Raw genomic sequence first — 20,822 nt, 5'->3', positions numbered from 1 at the left:
AATAAATTGACTCATTTGAAAATGAAATATTACTAATAATTATATATTTATTGTTTCATTCCTTTACCGAGCGAATTGGTCATTCCAAACATTTTTTACGATTTTTACGACGAATATTCGATACAAGAAAGGATTTAAAAAGTTGAAGGAATTCATTTTTCAAGTTTTTAATCCTTTCCTGACAGTGAATATTTCATTCAAGAAGTGCAACTCGGCTACTTGAAAATTTAATAGATGCAGTATGCAGTCATAATTTGGTTAAAATTTTATATAGACATACATATATGTACATAAAATTGATTTAGATGGTTGAAACTATCTTTAAACGAAAGAGAAAAACTTTAATTTTCACTATAGGAATTAATTTTACAGGCACTTATATTTTTTGTAAAAACTAGTTAATTGATTTTGAGTTTCAAGCTAGGGGTCCCGACCTGGACACCATCTCCTTTCTTACGTAACTTATAAAATGAAATAAGAGCATTTTTCAATTTTACCAAATGATCTTGAAAACTTACAATATTTAATAATTGACTTTTATTTTGTTGATATATCAACACTCAATCAGTTTAAAAAAAGAAATTCTAAAAATATCCCAAACAGTACCAGTATTTATTATCAAATATTAATAAATATCGAAAATATGAAACATAACTAAGAATGCTTATTTTACTTCAATGTGCAAATGTCGACTAGCACGAAATGGCTGAATAGAGAGCTTTTTTCGAGTAACGAATTTTGGAGCTAACGCGAATTCCTCACCCCGTAACACGAAAATTTTCGGAAGAGAATCCCAAGGCTTAAGTATCACCTTCTTTAGTGGGTACTAAATATTAGTTTAGTGAATGAACTTTCCTTTTAGCATCACTGAAAGCAAAAGTACCCCACTAGTCAAAACATCCCTTTGTTAATTTACAAATCGTCACTCCGCATCTTTTTCATTCTTAAAATGAAGTTGATGAAACATTATTTCACATAAGCGGGCTGTTTTTCTCTCGTTTTAAAAGGAATAATAGAAAGTTTCGGACAACTAAATAAAAAAAAAATCGATATTCTTGAACAACTGCATTGAATTAGTGTGTCTACTCTACAGTACTATTGTAGTGTTTCATTTTGTTATTGCTACATACTATATGTACTGTACTGTTTCATTTTATGCCAGCGTTTCTTAAATTGTGTTCCGCGGAGTCTCAGGGGTACACGAAGCTCTTTCAGAGGTTCCATGAGATTTGTATATTTTCTTCCCGCACCTTTTAAATTTGTCACTTAAAAAGTCGACAAAAATAACGCCTTTTCAAAAAATGCATTTAATTGTCACTTTTGCTACTAATCTAAGCATTATTATTCATCTGGAATAGCCACTATGGTAACAATTTTATTTCCCGCTTAAAATAATGCAAATTTTTGATCAAAAATAGCATGAAATAGTATCTTTAAGGGTTTAACTTCGAAGTTTTATCGAGATCAATCCCAAAACGCCTATTTTTCAGCTAATGTCCCCAAAGATAACATAAAACTGGGTGTTAAAGTCTTCAATTTTGAAAAAGTTTCGAAGAAGCTATTAACTCCCTAATATCCCCGAAAATAGTTTAAAAGTGACTTCAATGGTGAACAAATTTTTGGAACGCGCCCCAAATCTTTCTCCTACAACATTACCAAGTACTATTGCCATAAATTAAGATTTTTGACATCAATTTCAAATATTTTGCCCTTGATACTAGCCACTCTCCCAGTATCTATGGCAAGGCCGTGGTGGCCTGATCGGTAAGGCATCGGTGACCGGAGGTTTCCGGGTTCGATCCTCGCTGGTCGAAGATCCACCGTCTTCATCAATGGTGAAGGTGACTGAGAGACGTTAAATATGCTCGTGTCACAAAGTCTTCCAAGTGAAACGATACCTCTGGGGGTGCTGGATCAGAGATTGCTCGGTTACCGGTCTGGTTCCAAAATTCAGAGCTGTCTTCAGGGTTCCATGCAACTGGTTAAGCCACAAATATTGGCAGGTACGGGAGATTCTGGAGTGAAAAGTATTTAGGGCAGCAGTTGAAAGGACAATTTAAGCATGTAACGAGTGATGACCAATTTAAGGAGGAGTTCTGGTCACGAGAGTCTAAATGGTTTAGTTCTGTCTAAGGCCCCTATATATACAGCTACTCTAGTTTTGTCTGAGGGAACACACAGTGACATCAAAAACTCTAATTTGTAAATAAATAAAAAAATGTTAAAAAATAAGATAGTTTAAAATTTTTAATTTTAAAGTTTAAAAACTTTTTCTACGTACATTTCAGTGAATTATTAACATTTTTGTAGGTAAAGCACATCTATATTTCTTTTCCTAATTAAGAAGATATTTCAATCATACAACATGCATAAATTCTGAGGATATTTATCCCTTTTAAAAATTCTGAGGATATTTATCCCTTTTAAAAATTCTGAGTATTTCTCAGAATCACAAATAGGAGTGTACTGGTATTTCAAAATAAGAAATAGTAATTAGCAATCATTCAAATAATTAAAATGATCTATAGTTAAATGTATTTCATTAGCGATTTAATGACAAATAGTTAATGTGATAGTCTCTTTGAGGTAAGAACCAGGGCATTCTCCGAAACAGAATACTGGCTGCAAACTATTGAAACACCAGGGGTTCCACGAAAAATGTGAGCATTAAAAAGGGTTCCACTAATAAAAGAAATTAAGAAACGCTGTTTTATGCCATTCTCTCCTATTGATTTTGTGCACCCTAGCCGTATTTTTATTGAATAACCCAGCTTTTTCTTTTAGTATAATAAAATTTCAGTTCTCTACGTTTAAATTGGGCAAAATGAAGTTATGAAATGAGTTAAAATAGTTTGAGGAATGTTTACAAATGTCTACAGTAATTGGTATGTTCTTTAAAAAAAAATCGTATCAGTTCTCTTTTTCTCAACGCAAAATTTCAACCTAAGTGGGGAGTCGCATCCCTAGCGTAAGTTGAGATTTCAGTGTAAATGTGGAAGACATTCATACCTTTTGATTAACAGGGAAATTTTGCACGAAACGGAAACAGTTCCGTTATTATACATTTCTTTGACACTGAAATATTTATTGTTAGCCGGCCAGAGGGCAGTTCCCTGTCATCCTCTTCTATAACATTAACAGTAATTTCCACATTAGGAGGATATTGGCGCAATAATCTCATTGATATCTAAAATGTTCATCCAACGGGACATTCTCTGCTATTCTGACAGAAAACACAAACGGAGTACTACTTGACAGTTGGAAAAAATTAGGGAAATGTGAACATTTCGATGCCAAACAAACTAATGGCGTCTAACAGATAGAACATATGGCGTCAAAATATGTCTGATGTCAGCTCGTATTTTTCAGAGACTTACAAATCTGGTTGATGCAAGTTTTACTCGTGTAAGACTTGCATCAGTCAGGTTGTTTGAAACCTCGTTTTTTCTTTCTTTCTTTCTTTTTATTTATTTATTTTTATTTTTTTGGAAACTTTATTTAAAAGTAGTTTTTAGAAATCGCTACAAACTACTTTTTTTGTAGTGAACTACTCGCTACTCTACTTTTTTCAAAAGTAGTGCGCTACACTACAAACTACTAAAAAATGTAGCTACTACAGTAGCGTCGATACTTGTAGCGCGCTACTTCCAACCACTGCTTTTGATGCCTTCACTTTGAGGATTGCAATCTCTTTGCATCCGCTATGCCAATTGGATTTTTCGAATTCTTGATGTTTAGTAGGCTTTGTGGAGAGGAAAACAAATAAAATATCTTTTTATTTTAGTTAAAATTATGAAATTTATAAGTTTTAAACGAAATTATGTTCTTCTTAGGAGTGTCTTGGGTCAAAAAGTTATATGCTGATCCCCCCCCCTGCCTGATTTTTTTTTCAATTGTTTTAAATACTTTACATATGACCTTTCTAGTATACTTTAACACAATGCAGAATAGTATATTACAAATACAAATGTGACGACCAGCAACAGGCTCTGGGCACAGCTAGGCTGGTCCTAGTCAGTTAATTAGTCCCCAATGAAGATCGATGGCCCTCTTAAAGCTATCCACTCCCTTGCTCATTACCGCCTCTTCCAGTAAGCTATTCCAAGTGCCCACGACCCTGCTAAAGTAGTAGTTTTTCCTGATTTCCAAGTTAGCCTGAGATTTAAATAGCTTAAAACAATGACCCCTTGTCCTACTTTCCCCGCAAAAATTTAATCCATTTACATCTTTCATTTTGATAAATTTAAATAACTGAATCATGTCCCCTCTGACTCTCCTTTGCTCCAGGCTATACATGTTAAGCCTATTAAGTCTGGTATCATAATCTAAATCCGAGAGTCCCCTTACTAATTTAGTTACCCTTCTTTGAATCCTTTCCAATACAAAAATATATTTCTTCAGATAAGGCGACCAAAACTGAACAGCATACTCCAAATGAGGTCTTACTAAACTCCTATATAAAGGCAGAAGAACTTTCTTAGATTTGTTTGAAATCGATCTATTGATAAACCCAAGCATTTTGTTGGCTTTGTTACTAGCAATACTGTACTGTTGACTAAACTTGAAGTCCTGATTTATAAAGATACCCAGATCCATAACATTTTCTGCTTGATTTATGACTGAACCCTGTAAACGATATCTCATACACTTATTTCCATGACCTAAGTGTAGCACTTGACATTTCCCTACATTAACTGCCATACCCCATTTATCTGCCCACTTAGTAATATGATCTAAATCCTCTTGCAGCTGTTTCACTTGTTCTTCATTTTCGACAATCCCCATAACTTTTACATCAGCAAAACAGTTCATGCTTCCAGAAATATTTTCATTGATGTCATTCATAAATATAATAAACAAAAGAGGCCCTAAAACTGATCCCTGAGGAACCCCACTTAAAACATCTCTCCAATTAGAATGATTTCCTCTCACAACTACTCTTTGCTTCCTACCAGTGAACCAATTTCTAACCCAAAGTAAAGTTTTTCCTCCTATTCCTATGTCAGTTAACTTGCTGAGAAGAGCAACATGCGGTACCTTGTCAAAAGCTTTTTGAAAATCAGTATAAACAACATCCACACATTTTTTGTTATCTAAAGCTGAGGTAACCTTGTCGTAGAAATGCAATAAATTAGTAGTACAGGATTTACCTTTCCTGAAACCATACTGCAAACTAGTCAACAGACTATTAGTCTCTAAGAACTTCATGATCTTAATTTTGATCAAAGTTTCGAAAATCTTACAAATCACCGAAGTCAAACTTACAGGTCTATAATTCCCAGCAATACCTTTAGACCCCTTCTTGAAGAGTGGGCGTTATGTTAGCCAGTTTCTAGTCCTCTGGCACTGTCCCCGAGTTATAAGAAGCATTAAAAATATTCAAAATAACATCCACTAATTCCTCTTCACATTCAACTAAAATTTTTGGATAAATATTATCTGGTCCCGGAGCTTTAGTTGCTTTTATCTTTTTCAAATGAAATAAAACCTTCTCCCTGGAAAATGCAAAATCCTCAAGCTGTATAATAGCTTGTGTCTTGTTAGTGTCAACTGTTGAGATACAGTTATCGTTAATATATTGTTTATCGTATTATATTGATACATTTGTGATATGACATCTCCCAGAGAGCGATGTCATATCACAAATTCTAGGGGAAACCCTCAAGAATAATAAAACTCGATAGAAAAGAGGAAAACACATAGCTAAAAGTTTCAATGATTCTGGGTGTGGTATCTCAAAACTTAGAAGTTTTACGAAAAAAAATTTTTTTGCAAAATTGTTGATTTTTCACAAAACTATTAGTTTTTTTACAAAAAACGAACTCTGTAAAAAATCCTGGACAGACCCCTGGTATTAATTAGTTTTTTTATTTTGGCACTTGATGTGTGCCCTAATTGCATGCTGACACAGTTTATCTTCAAAGATGGACCTGATTTGTGAGTCAAAAAGGTGTGATACTTCAGCAGCAATTGGAGATGATATATCATCCAATGTTGCACTTTAAGCAATAAAGTTTCTTTTTGAGACTGAGTTTGCCACAGGAAAGTGTAAGTTAAAGTTAATATGGATAGTTTTAACGTAGAAATTAAGAAAATTACCTAAAATATTAGAAAATATATTTACCAAAAATTTCCCCAGTGGGAATAAATCAGTACATTTTAAACACTAACTTTTTTCAAGAAAAAGAAAAATATTTGTGGGTATGAGAATCTTAGATAATTTTCTATTAAAAAACAGCACCAACAAAATTATTCTTTCAAAAACGTTTCATTGGCATGAATCTTGGAAAAAATCATGATTATCTGAGACAATCTTTTTTTGAAGATATTTTTATAAAAGTGAAAGCTCTTTTTTTTCCTCTTATTTACTTTACTGTCGTATTGTTTTTGACTTGGAGAATTGAGGATGACTTAGTTTTTTATTTTTATTATATTTATAAAAACATTTTTTAAACTGTGGTAACCAGTATTTATTACAGAAAAAGAGTGATCCATAACTGCCCCATGTAACCCTAGTGGCCCCATCGATTACAAAGACTACATCATTTATAATAAGTGATCAATGAATACCTAAAAAATATGTTGTGTCAAAAATGGAACTATTATACATGCCTAGTAATTCGTACTGAATGGGGAAAACTATGATAGTTGGAAAAACTTATAGTTGGTTTAGTTGAAGATTTCCAATAGAGATAAAAAGCAACTTCTCTGTTTCAGACATGCTTGCTCCTAGAAATAATATAAGATTTCACTTAGATTACTTAACTACATTTATAAAAGTTATGATTCCCTCCTTTGACCTTTTCCCAAGGTCTGGGGCCATTTCATATCCTTGAAATAAAATCAAAGCTTGTATTTTTCCTGAAATTCCTAAAAATTTGAGTTTTGTTAAATGGTCAAAAATAGTCTCTTTCCGTGGTCGAAGTTTTTCTGCTGCTTTGAGTTTTTGCTATTTACACATTAAATATTATTGTGTTATATTTTATTTGTGGTTCCTTGAAAGTCGTTAAACAGAGAGCCAACTGTATCTGTATAAATATGTTTGCATGCATGTGACAGAAAAGATTTTAGCTTGGAAAGAAAAATCTCCCTTTTTCTCCTTGTAGACATGTTTCAAGAGAAGGGGGTATCAGAATTTTTGGCTTTGAGAATAATGAACTCCTGATTATCTGTAGAATTGAATGACACAGATAGTTGTTGTTGCTAATCCTCACTGGTCTGAAATCAGATCAGCTTCAGAGTCCATTTGCCCTCAGTTTATATTTATTGCCCTCAGTTAATTTTTATTTTGTCCTTCAAAATTTTATCAATTTGAGTTTTCCCACAACCGAAAACGTCTGTTTTCCGCATTTCCTTTTCGTAAGATTGAATATTTTTTTAGGGGGGGGGGATTTTGCAAGAGAATTTTTGGGCCAAGATCCAACCAATGGTCATACGTAGAGAATTCACTAAGGTTGGATGGTCATTTTAACAGTAGTAGATGAGGGGGGGGGGGGGAATTTGGTGCTTTAGAAAGTTGGTCATTAATGGAGGTGATCACTTATAAAAGTTTCACTGTATTTCCTTGTACTGGTATTTGCTGTAATGAGATTTTACTATATTTTCTTTTTCTGGATAACTTTTCTTCCGTATTCAAAGTACAGTCCAACCTCCATATATCGAACTTCCACATATCGAAATTTTCTATATATCAAAATCCCAGCAAATTTCTATGTTCATTACATAGAAAAATTGTTTCTATCAATCGAAAAAATCTCTATATCGAAAAAAAATTCGAGACATTCGTAGATTTTTATTCCATTTCAAACTGTTTGTCTCATGAAAAATGAAGGTTAGGGAAGAATATTATGTTCACTAAAGGTTGCTACGAAACTTAGAAGGAATCTGGGGTTGAAGGGTCACACCCCTAGATAATACGTTATTCCGTTCTGGAGTTCTTAAATTCCCTCAAGTTTATTTCAAATCTTAAGTTGTAACCAGTAACACTGTAAAATCAGTTTCAAGATCCCTTTTGTCTGTTGATTGTCATTCCTAATCTTTTTAGCTTCAGTAAAAATCATTGAAGTTAAGTAGATTGGTTTTTTTACTTTTCTCTCGATTACATTGTCAAAGCGAAACTACCTTAATGTTGCGGATCAAGTTGATTGCCGAAGAATGAAGATGTATGACGGCGCAAAAATGTAATTTCTGTTAATTTTTTAACTATCAACTTTAATTTAATCTGATGCTTGTACAAAATAGAAATTGGATTTCCTACACGAAAATTAGCTTTAATTTTAGTATTTTAGGAGATTTTTATGATAAAATAAGATCGTTTTTTATGTATCGAAATTCCTATACATCAAATTTTTTTCCGGCTATTTGCTACTTTGATGTATGGAGGTCCAGCTGTACTTGCTTAAAAAACGAAATATCCTTTTTAATGTAGAGGGTCAAAAATTAATAATTATCAATTTTTTTTAAATTTAATATTATTACTTTGAACTCTCTATTCGTGCATGCAGTCTTGATTAACTAGTGTTTAATATGATTTTAGCTCAATTTCTTTTAATGTAAAATTATACAGACTGTTTACAAAACTGATGTTCTTGAGTTTTTGAAAGAGTTTTTTTTTTTTTTTTGTAATCATTGGTTTGGTTAGTGGAAGTCTTATTTTTTTTTTCTCATTTTAATACATTATTATATTTTTTGAATATGGTTTGGTTAACATTATAGTGTGTGCAATCTTAAATTTTTATTTAATTTCAACTGTTTAATTTCATTGAAACACTTCCAACAGTTAATTTTAACAAATGTTGAGAGAAATTAAAAATTTAAATTGTTAACGTGTTTAAATAATTACTTCAAGAGACAATAATGAAAATGAACATCAATAAGTAAGGAATAGGACGTGTGAGATTCTTTCCTATTTGATGTTGAATATTGTGTTCACCTCCCACAGCAGAATATTCTTTTAAATACCTATTAGGTAAAGCATGTAAAACTTAAGGTCAATTCAACTGTTTGTTTGCAAACTGTGTGTCTTTGACATTAATATGCATTTGTAATACTTTTATTTTACAAATAATGATTCAAAAAGAAAACATTTATGCTTTGTACATATAGGGTTTTATATTTTTGAATTAAATAATACTGTAATTGCTATAGCAATTAGAATCAAACAAGAGTCTAAAGCTGCGAGATCTACTAGAAAAAAAAACTAGAAATTCTAATTTTATTTTGACATAAATGAAACTGTCCCCTTCTTCCCAATTTTCAATGATTATTACTCATTAACTTACTTTCGGTGGCAAATATATATATATATATATATATATATATATATATATATATATATATATATATATATATATATATATATATATATATATATATATATATATATAGAAAAATGAAAACTTGTTTTTGAAACTGAAAGAAAGAGTATAATTCAATAAATGATGTTTCACCAAATTTATGTAAATACAAAGTTGCAATCCTTCAGTATAAGAAGTCCATTTAGCCATAAGAATAACTTTCATGTGTCAAAACTAATGCAAATGTTTTAATATTAAGATGCAGCAGTTGTACTAGCACTTTAAGCTGTAAAAGCATCCTTAAATAACCTCTAAGGAACACTAACAGGAAAAATTAATTGTGTCATCATTTCTGATTATTATTTACTTCACAATTTCAAGGCTATATCTTTATGATGAAATAATTTGAAATGAGTTTCTTATTAAAACTGTCCACCAAATGTTGCTTAAATGGATATTTATTTTAGGTTAATGAGCTAAAAAAGTGCGTTGATCAAGTTACCCAAGAAAAGGATTTCTATTATGGCAAATTAAGAGAAATAGAACTTTTGTGCATAGAGGCTTCAAAAGAACCTGACAATCCTGACTCACAAGAACATGCATGGGACAGAGAAAATTTTATTAATAAAATCAGGGAAGAACTTTATAAAGAGGAGGTATGTGTTTGTGATTCATACTGTAAAAAAATTAGAAATATATGAAACGAAGTTACATACCTTTTTATTTTAACAAATTTATCTTAAATCTATGATAGCTTAGAATTGTGTATATGTTTCAGAAAGTTCTCTCTTTAAGTCTCTCTCAAGTCTAATAAAATTACTTTCTTCTAAAAACCAAATCATTTTTGAAACTGCTGGAAAAAATTTAAAAACATGAATAAATGCTTTACTTCAGCTGGTACAAAATCCACTTGAAGAATTTCAACTTTTGTCACTTTTCATGTTTTTGTTTCATTTTGTCTTAGCAAACCTTATTTTAGGAAGCACTCTTTATTATTTTAAGGGCATTCATGTCTCTCTTTTCTGTGAAATTAGTTGTTTCAAGTATTTCAAGAACAAAAGTTTCCTTCAGATATCAAAATTTCTTCTTTTGTTCAAAATGCTCAAAAAGCAATCAAGAAAGGAATCATTTTGTGTGAAAATACTTTTAAGTTTTAAGAACCCCCCTCCTCAAATTTTGGGCAGAAGGGCCTGTGGAAGATTTTAAAAACTAATGAAAATGCTGAAACTGTCTTTTAATTTACGTGTAAAATTTCCAATTAATTCATTTTGAAAAAAGCAAGTTATCTCAACTTGCAAAGAGAAGAAGTAATTGTGCGAATTAACCCATATTGAAAGGAATTTTGAATTGGAGACATCACTCATATGTGAACCGGGAAACTCCTCTTAAACTGCAGCGTAGGCTCTGTATATAAAGAGCTGTAAAGGTTCTTTGAAATCAGTATATGATCTTCTACCGATGGTATTTTTTTTCGTACTCAGTGTGCCTCGCCCAAAATCCAGAACGTCATACGAACAAGTAACAGAATTTAAAACGGGCTGCATGATCAGCATGCCTGACGGTGGACTTACATATAGAGAAATCAGTGTCAACACGTAATGCCTTTTTTTGGTAGCTACACTCAATATTAATTTATGCCTGTTATTTTTATTTTATTAATATGTAATATTGACCATTTATTTTTTGCACTATGAATAGTGCAATATATATATATATAAAATATTCTAACATAACTACCAAAAAGAGGGTGTGTTTCTTTTCTACCGTTTGCCAACGGACAGAATGTTTACATCACCGCAATGCATGCATGTACACAGCTATTTTTGATTTTCACTAATTTTTCTCCTTTGATCTGTTTTGTTACGTTTATACATATAACCAATTTTTAGCCATGGGCTACTATATGTGGGATTTTCAAGGGCACATTCTTTTCGGTCTGTTTCTGTGGTAGCTCCAAAAGATGAAGTATTCAATTGTGTTTACGATGAAGTGTTCAGTGGTTGAGTTGAGCAAAACTCATGCTAATTAAGTCTTCGGAGCACGCTGCTCTCAGAAAAAGGGTGAAATTGCCTACATTTGCTCAACGTGTAAATTTTGTAGTTTAGATTTGCATTTTTATACCATGCTGATTGTACATGCTTAGTAAATGTGTTTATAAATAATAAAGTATTAGACTGTATACCTGGAATTGAAACTGTTTTAAAAGCTATTGATATAAGTTTTTGGAGCACACTGCTCTCAGAAAAAGGGTAAAAGCTACCTACATTTGCTCAACGTGTAAATTTTATAGTTTAAATTTTAGTTTTTATACCATGCTGATTTTACACACTTAATAACCATTACTAGACTACAGTATTGTAGTTTCCGGTGGGTGAGTGCAGCGAGTTAGGATCTCGAAGGGATCCGCATGGAAATGCGAAGCAGTTCCTGGGGTTGGCGAACGGTAGCGAGCAGGGCGGTAGCCCCCTAGTAAATTTTGTTCTTTTCCAATGATCCATTCATGTTGTTGCATGTACTGTGTACATTTAAAAAAATAAATATTCTAACCTAAAAGCTGATGCCAACAGATTGCTGAAAAATTACAGATAAACCCTTGGATTACGCTAGACATGTGGCATCGAAGAAACAGGTAAAAATACAGTCGAGTCTCGAAAATCCGAGGTAATTGGGGCTCGCGCCACCTCGGATTACTGAAAACTCAGATTATCCAAAAAATTCTTTGGACTGCATATGGACATGCACTGTTTCATAAAAAGGAAATATATTTTCTTCTCTAAAAATTTATCACTCAAATTTCAAGATAAATTTATGTTTCAATTGACCCTAAACGAGTTTTGATTGGTTTTTTTTTTTCTTGATGTCTACACCTGCTTATGTGTAAATTTGCAGGCAACCAAAAAATGCCCTTTGATCATCCTCGAATAAATTTTGATGAGTTTTGTTGTGACATTTGTGCCTATGTGTGAGTGTACGTATGTACCTCACATAATACAAAAACATTAGTCATAGAAGAAAAAAATTTCGTATATACGAATCGTACAGCGCCAAATTTTGCACTTCCCTTTTTAATTGCAATCGGATATTCTAAAAGATGTTCGTTCTTTGAGACAAAACAATGTTTTAATTTCAAGTTATTCTTTGTCAACCAATTTCTTATTTTCTCCAAGGAATCTCTTAATCCATCTCTAATAGTCGATGAATATTTCTTTGTGACTGTTATTGACATAAACCTTTCAATGTCAGGTTATCACCTTATTGTATGTTGTTAGGAAAGTTCTACATAGCAAAATATTTCAATTTTCAGATTAAAGTATTTTTTGTCTGTAAAAAGTATACCCTAAAATTATCAACCAAGCACCTCGAATTAAGCAAAACCTCGGACTTTCGGGACTCGGATTTTCGAGACTCTACGGTATGCCAAAATTGCAAAGCATTCAACATGAACATTTAAGAGCAAAATGAGCGGGATTTTTATCCTTTAGGTTGGTAAAAAGGTCTTAGCAATGAAATATTTTAAAATGTTTTATGTGTCTTTCAAAATGGAGCGTGTTTTTAACCCCCATGGCATGGTTGCTATTAGAACAGTTGTTATGTTTGCTGAAAAAGTGGTCACTAAGCTATGAGGGTCCATTGGCTAGTAATTGAAATTTTCAGGTCTAGTCTTTCCTTTCAAAGTCCTGAAACTTTTTATCAAATAAATTTTGGAGCAATTTGTTTTGCATGTATAATTTAAGATCTTGTCCGGAGAAGCTTCTTTTCTGTTTTCTTTCTCTCTTTGAACATTTTTTCTTTCAAAAAGTTTTAGAAATTTTTTGAAGTAAAAGCAAGCAGTGCCATCACGCTGACAGATTGCAAAAATGTCAATTCAAGCAGACCTCGACAAGTTCCTTATTTTCCTATTCCTTATTTAGAACTCTCCTTTTTCCTACCTTTTCCTTCTTTAGCATAGCACTTCTAGTTGTTCATTGATTCTTACTTTTTACTATATCACACCGAGAATTTTCTGCATGTTAAAAAAAACAAGCAGATAGTGGCTTTCATTGACTGACTATAGTAATTTCTGAAAGAAACGCCGTCGTGTTTGCGTGTTTAAAAGTTACATTTTCGAAAGTGCAACCTTTTGAGAATCTGGCAAGGCGTTTACGATCAACTTTTCTTTTTACCGCACCGATTTTAGTCTGTTTTAACAAAAGAAATATATAATTGTATCAGAATGTGGTAGTATCTATGATCTACTCGTTAATTAGAAGCTTTAATTACAGTAAATAGCCGACTGTTCGAAAAGTGCGGGAAAAGCCGAATTCCCTATTGCAAATTTTTCGTATGGTTGATTAGAAGTGAAAGGAGCTGGTTTTAAACAAAAAGGCAATGTAAAACCCCGGAACGTAAGGAAGCAAAACATGAAAAGCTGTACATATTTTATTGGTGTTAGTACAAAATGAAATCAACATATTCGTAAAAACGAACCACTTTGAAAATAATCGCAGAAACTAATTTTTTCATACATAAATCTGATTATTGTTCATTCTAGATCATAAACATGATGATCAAATTTCCATTTATTTTTCTTGCAAAGAGTTTATTTGCAGGAAAAAAAGAAAAGAAAAAAGCTGCAAAATGTTCTCCATTTTTTAGAGAAAAATCAAAAATGAATTAAATGCAGAATTCCGTTTTTTTTTCTTCATTTTTTCGTTAAAAATTGGGTGATAGCCACATGCAAATATATTCTGTAAATTCTTTCTTTTCAATGGGTATTTCTTCTCTGATATAGCATCATTGTCAACAAGTTGATCATCCTTTTTATGTGCCGAGTTTATGCCGATGCGGCGTTTCATAGCATTTAAAAAAATTTCCGGGGGTGCGACATTTCTACTGTAAGTTACTGTACTTGTTGCACCTGATCAAGGAGGGGGAGGTGGAGATATGTGCAGGTATTTGACGCCAGGTGCTCCTCCTTCACTTGCAATTTCCTGAACAGTTTCAGAATGAATATTTTTGCTGTATGTTTTGTAGATGGAGAGAAGTTACATGCCTTCCTTTGCAAGTTTATATGTGTAGGGAAACATTAGTAACTTATCTTTGTTTTTGATGCAAGTATTAATTTGCCATGCATGGATTCCCCCCCCCCTTTTTTTCTTCAAAATTTTGGTACAAGGAAAGCAAAATCCTCAAACCAATTAAACAATATCCATTTTAATTGTTTCGTTAAAATTTTTAAAAGGCCCGTCATTTTGATTTCCCCCCTCCCCGGGGGGGGAGAGCCAAGGGATGCATACTCGATGCAAATTTCACCTGAAAACCACACAAACTCATATAGGGACATTCCGTACAGATTCAACGGATGAATGCGCTCGACCATTTTTAATTTTTTTGAAACTCATATCCCAAAAAGATGCATATGAATGATGTTTAAAATCATTTTTATTTTTTCTCTAACCTTAACTCTTGATTTTTTAGAGGTCATCAAAAGTCATTTTCATAGTCAAAAACGGGACGTTTAGACCTTTGCATTTTGGCTCAAATCTAATTGAATAACAATCATCGTAGAACATTTTACATTTTGATGTTAAAGTACATTAGATAATAGTCCCACACACTGAGTTATGTAGCTGTAACTTAATAATTAAAATAATGGCATCAGGGCAAAGTTCAAGGTCAAATGTAAAATTTTTACTCATTTCAAAGGGTCATAACTCGCTTAGGGGATAAAAACACAAAGTGAAATATGGCAAAAACTAATCACTGGAGTCACACTACTGAGAAAATATAGCTGTAATGGTGTTTTTGTTTACCCTTTATAAATTACAGCCCCTCAAAGATCAGAAAATTGAGAAAAATGACATTTTTAGACCCCTGTAAACCAAAAGGGGATGGAATTAAAAATAAAATTTCTTGGCCATTCTTTCCATTCAAGTACTATACACGTTATATACATTGTTTTGTGTATTTGGTTTTTAAAAAAGATACAGGTCTTTGAAATTGAGCAATTTTGCTAGTTAATTCACTCTTAAACAGAAATAAAAAGTGTGAAAACTTCATTGCACTTTCTTACATTATGTATAGTGTGCTCTATGTAATATATTATACTAGGAAAAAGATATTTTAAGTACACACACACAAAATAATTATTTTAATTTGATAACTTAGAAATATTTAGACATAAATGAATAGTTCATACATGATTGACAGCTTAAGTAGTTAATTTATAGACTATCTACACACACAAATTTTCAATACATACGAACATACGCTCTGTACATTAACTTATGTAACTTGCCTAAACACGTGCAAAAGCATTATCTACATAGTTAAAAGGAAAAAAAAAAGGTGCGTTTTTCATTTCTTGCTTCAGTGTAGTTTTAAGAAAATGAACTCACACAGTAATACTATAGTTCTGGTGGTAACACAGCATGTGGCGTATTGAAATACTTTACTCAAACACACAACAAAAATAGAAAGAACTTTCTTAATTTATGTAATCACGAAACGGATGTCAACTTGAGAGCTGAATGGCATTTCTATGCAATATCACACAATAATGGACATTATAACAGAATCAGAAGAACTGTAAGAAGAATTGATACTACTAAGACTAGCTTGCAAAGAACTACTAGAAGTCACATTTTAATTCCTACAGAAATGCATACCTTCTGCATTTTTGCTACTAAACATTGCATGTATCCTTGTGGGCATTATTGTGAGCAAGAGAGTATATTAAACTATCTGAAAAAATGCTGCAAGAAAGGTTTGACAAATAAAATTCCCAATACAACATTTAATCACTGCTTTATGCCACCGTATTTAAATATTATCACCGTAAAATTATTGTCCCTTAGCAATAGGTATGAAGAATAGTGTGTTACTAAAGAGACTATCAAAAGAAAATGCCCATTATTGTCAAACAAGTAATTACATAGCTTGTGTTGATCCCTAAATTTAGAACCCCTGTCACTATCTTCCTCCTAGTACATTTTCAAAGTATCAAATTATGAATGTGCCTTGGTAAAGCATTCCAAAACCCCATATACTTGAGTCGCCATTACAACTTACTAGATGACTACTAGGTGAGCTCATTTTTTCAAAACTGCACTCAAACAAGAAATAAAAAATGCACTTTTTAAAATTTAAATTTTGTATGTATAATGTTTTTGCATATGTTTAAGGCAATTTAGATATGTTGATGTACAGAGCATATGTTTGTGTGTATTGAAAATTTGTGTGTGTAGATAGTCTATAAGTTAACTACTTAAACTGTCAATCACGTATGAACTACTCATTCATATCCAAATATTTCTAAGTTATCAAAATAAAATAGCTTTTTTTTTATACTTAAAATATGTTTTTTCAGTATAATATATTATATAGGCCATTTAAGAAAGTGCAATGAAGTTTTCACTTTTTATTTGTTTTAGTGCGTAAATAAACTAGCAAAATTGCTCAATTTCAAAGACCTGTATCTTTTTTACAAACCAAATACACAAAACAATATATAAAACATGTATAATACTTGAATGGAATATTCAATTGGCCAAGAAATTTTATTTTTAATTCCATCCGCTTTTGGTTGACGGGTCTAAAAATGTCATTTTTCTGATCTTTGAGGGGCTGTAATCAATAAAGGGTAAGCAAACACACAGCAACAGTTACATATTCTTATTAGCATGGTTCCAGTGATTAGTTTTTGCTGTATTTCATTTTGTGTTTCCGTCCCCTACGTGAGTTATCCCCCTTTGAAATAAGTAAAAATTTTACATTTGACCTTGAACTTTATCCTGGTGCCATTATTTTAATTAAGTTACAGCCACGTAACTCAACATGTAAGACTATCATCTTATGCACTTTAACTTCAAAGCGTAAAATTAACTGCCATAAGTGTAATTCAAATAGATTTTGGCCAAAATGCAAAGGATCTAAAAGTACCATTTTTGACTGCGAAAATAACTTTTTATGACCTCTAAAAATCGAGGGTTAAGGTTAGAGAAAAAATAAAAATGGTTTTAAACATCATTCATATGCATCTTTTTGGCAGTGTTGGGCATTAATCAATTATTTTTTCAATTGCCTAGTTAATTGATTAAAAAAGTAATTGCAATTAAATTAATTGCAATTAAACTATTAATTGCACTTTGCAATTTAATTGAATTAATGTACGTTAATCGGTTCTCACAATTGAAATAATTGCAATTGATTTTTTAAATTGTTTTATGAAACAATTAAAACTAACAATTAACGTTATGTATCAATAGGTACAGTGCAGCGTGCAGAGTCCCAAATATTATTTAATTTCATATGTTCGTTCAGTGCTGATTGCTCGCTCGCCGCGTGAACTAGTCTCGTTTTGGCAAGCTTTTTTCACACGTAAATGTTTGTGTTTTAATTATTAAGTGTTTTAAGTTTGTAAAAATCGTTGTTTTAGTTTAACCCGTAACAGAAGAGGTGAGAAAGAAGGACATATCATGGGACGTGAGGTCACAGAGACCGCTCTGTTTTACATTTTTTTTTTAATCATGTAATTAAAATACATTTCTGTAACTTCTGTCAGATGTTCTTTAGAGTTTTATTAGTACGGAAAAAAATAAGTTAATTTTTAATTGAATTATAACTTTTTTGAGGAAATTTTGCTGGAGCCATAAGATTTTTTCAGAAAAGTCATATGCTGCAGTAAATAATTTATTGCTCGTAATAAAGTCGAACCTATTGTATATTGACTATTTTATTTTAGGTATTTAATGTATACAGAACATTTTAATTCTAAAAAACTGATATTATCGTCGCCTGTCCTGTCTAGTGGTCAAAGGAGTCTGACTACGACTGGGAAGCCCCGGGTTTGAATCTCGGCTTGGGCATGGATGTACTTTCTCTCTCTCTTGTCCTTGTCCTTTCTTTGTGTGAATGTGTTTCTGTGCTGTAAATGGTTGCCTACAATGACTTATGAGACATACGTATGTTATGACATATGCACATAAAGCCGCAAGAAACAACGCAATAATTAACTTGTTTGGTACCTGAATGCAGTATTAAAAACTCTTTCAGGGGTGACTAAAATAGAAATTAATACTGAAATTTAAGTAAACAATTTTATATAAAAACAATAACTCCCTTTACTTTGTATTAAAAAGTAAAACAACAAAGGTCATTTTTTTTCAAAAACATGGGCCGATGTTTCCTGCAAGTTAGCATCGGCCTCCGATGGCTAAATTGTTGAACCATTGGTGCCGATGCATCGGTCGAGTCCTACATTTTATTATGACTACATTTCTTTATGCTTTCATTTTATAACCAATAAGTGCACTTCATTGACTGTCAGGCTGCAATCCATACTATTTCATCCTACAATCTGCTTCTTACCACCATTGAATTCAAATGCAAGAACATTATCAATACTTTCATAATTTCTGGTAAGGAGATCATTTACAATGGATTCCAAGCCATTGTGACTTATAGGGTAATGAAAAGGCGCATTCTTGCAAAAGAGGCTTCTCTCTTGACCCCTCCTGTGTCCCTTGCAAATCTGCGAAACATCAAAATTTTGTTCAAGACTCATGAACACGGCACAGGCTCCAATAGGGGGAAAAATTTTCGGCAAATCGTAGGATAATCTTTTGTCAACTTGCATTCCCAAGAACCTATCTTGAGCTATAAGGGTCTCTTCTTTCCGCCTGCTGACTGGACAGACCTCCTTCAGGCTCGTCTACATTGTTTTCGATTGGTGAACTCGCCAAACTGCATTTTGTGTGATGAAGGAGTTGACATGAATGGCGGGCACCTCTTCAACTGCTTTGGACTGCTCAACTGCACTTCAGAAGACCGCAATTTATACTTTAAGACTCTCTCCCCACATTTAGATTTTTCATTTTTATATTGGACTGCAAGACTTTGTATGCTCGAAAGAGCAAATAGTTAAATCTTTTAACTATTTGAAGGACGTAACTTTTTAAAAAATTATAACCCTCTCTCCTATTGATTTTGTGCAATGTAGCAGAATTTTGTGTTGAATAACACAGCTCTCTTTAAAAAAAAAATACAGTAAAATCTCGGTTCTTTATGTAAAAAACGGTAATATGTAGTTAAGAAATTGGTTAAAACTTTGAGGGGTGTTTACAAACTACTGAAATAATTGAGTATGTTCATAAAAAATTTGTGCACATACCTGTTTCCACAATGCGAAATTTCTTCAACTTATGTGACAGGTTGTAGAATGTATACCTCGCAAAATTTGAGACTCGACTGTAATTAACATTTTAAGTATTAATTGATACCTCCTACTAATATTCTATGCATTATTTATTTAATAATAAACTTATTTTTATTTTAAATGCTTTGTACAGTTAGTCTAGTGCACGTTGGGCGAAGTTGAATAGTTCCTTTTTTATACTTATTCAATCTTTTATTAAACCATGTATGTATTCATTAATTCATTTACATTCCTACATTTAATAAGTAACTTTCTTACATATTCATTCCGTCACTATTTTATTCATTTGTTTATTTTCTCATGTATTAATTTTTTTATTTGGTTATTGTTTCATTATTTAATTTATTCATTCATTCTTTTATTTACTCATTCATGTGATTAAAAATAGTTTTAACAATCAAATAAAAAATATTCCAGTAGAAAAAGCTTGTTTTTTACTTTGCCCCATGTGAAAAAAAAGGGAATTTTTTCACTTTCTTTTTAAAGGTAAAAATTTACTGTCAAAAATGAAAAATGTCTCAATTCAAGTATCATCATGAAAAACATTGTTCTTTCTTTATATGCTGTAATTTTCAAAACAAATTTCCTCCAATTTATTCATTTTGAAAAAGGCAAGTTATCTGAACTGCTTCTTTTATCCCCACATTCCCCTACATTGAATCCTCGGATCATTTCTCATTCATTAATCTTCCTTTTTTCTCAAGGTGTAACATATAATGTACATATATTTGCTCAGTGATCTGAAGAAAACTAATTGTACAAAAAATTTAGTTTTAGGGAGGAGCTCAGTGTTAACGCTGAAGAAACTAGATATGCACTGGAAAGAAATAAAAAAGAATGAAATACATGTAAAGCATTTATGAATTGAATCTGTGATTGAAGTGCTTTTGTATAGTGCTTGTGAACAAAACTAAGCTGTATTTGTCATTTGAAATGTTTTAGATGTTGTATTTATACTTACTGTTTTTATTGATATTAAAGTATTCTCAAGTTCTTAAAAAATGTTCTGATAAAAGTTACTTTTCCACTACATTGCTTTTCCGCACAATCACTGTTCACATATATATATATATACTTTTTGTAATGCTGCTCCAGCTTCTTCATCCCCTCTACAATGAAATCTCTTGCCTGGAAATAGAAACAGTGGTAATACTAATCTTGAGTTCATTGTCATTTTTGAAATTGTTGCTTACCTGCCACTTTTTTCACAAAGAAAAGAAAGTAGCTGCTATGTGCAAGGTTGGGGACTGTAAAAAGGGTGGTCAAAAATTTCTCTACAAAAATTTTGAATCTTTTCTGTTTTGGCAGTGGCACAAGGGATGCACTCATTA

The 20,822-nt window shown here is 32.1% G+C and overlaps 1 protein-coding gene across 2 annotated transcripts in view; it reads left to right on the top strand.

Annotated features, from left to right (window-relative positions):
* The window catches only part of LOC129218393 (microtubule-associated protein RP/EB family member 1-like), a 138,017-nt gene extending 117,524 nt beyond the window's left edge, over positions 1 to 20,493 (top strand). For both annotated transcript variants that reach the window (XM_054852642.1, XM_054852641.1), the window contains exons 7-8: positions 9,764 to 9,952; positions 20,263 to 20,493. In XM_054852642.1, coding sequence (XP_054708617.1) covers positions 9,764 to 9,952; positions 20,263 to 20,268 — 195 coding nt within the window. In that variant the 3' untranslated portion in view covers positions 20,269 to 20,493. The remainder of the gene's footprint in view (positions 1 to 9,763; positions 9,953 to 20,262) is intronic.
* The last annotated feature ends 329 nt before the right edge of the window (positions 20,494 to 20,822 follow it).

The sequence above is a fragment of the Uloborus diversus genome, chromosome 3 (genome assembly GCF_026930045.1).
Source record: "Uloborus diversus isolate 005 chromosome 3, Udiv.v.3.1, whole genome shotgun sequence".
In the NCBI taxonomy this organism is placed as follows: domain Eukaryota; kingdom Metazoa; phylum Arthropoda; class Arachnida; order Araneae; family Uloboridae; genus Uloborus; species Uloborus diversus.
This window is presented reverse-complemented; position numbering and strand designations above follow the sequence as displayed.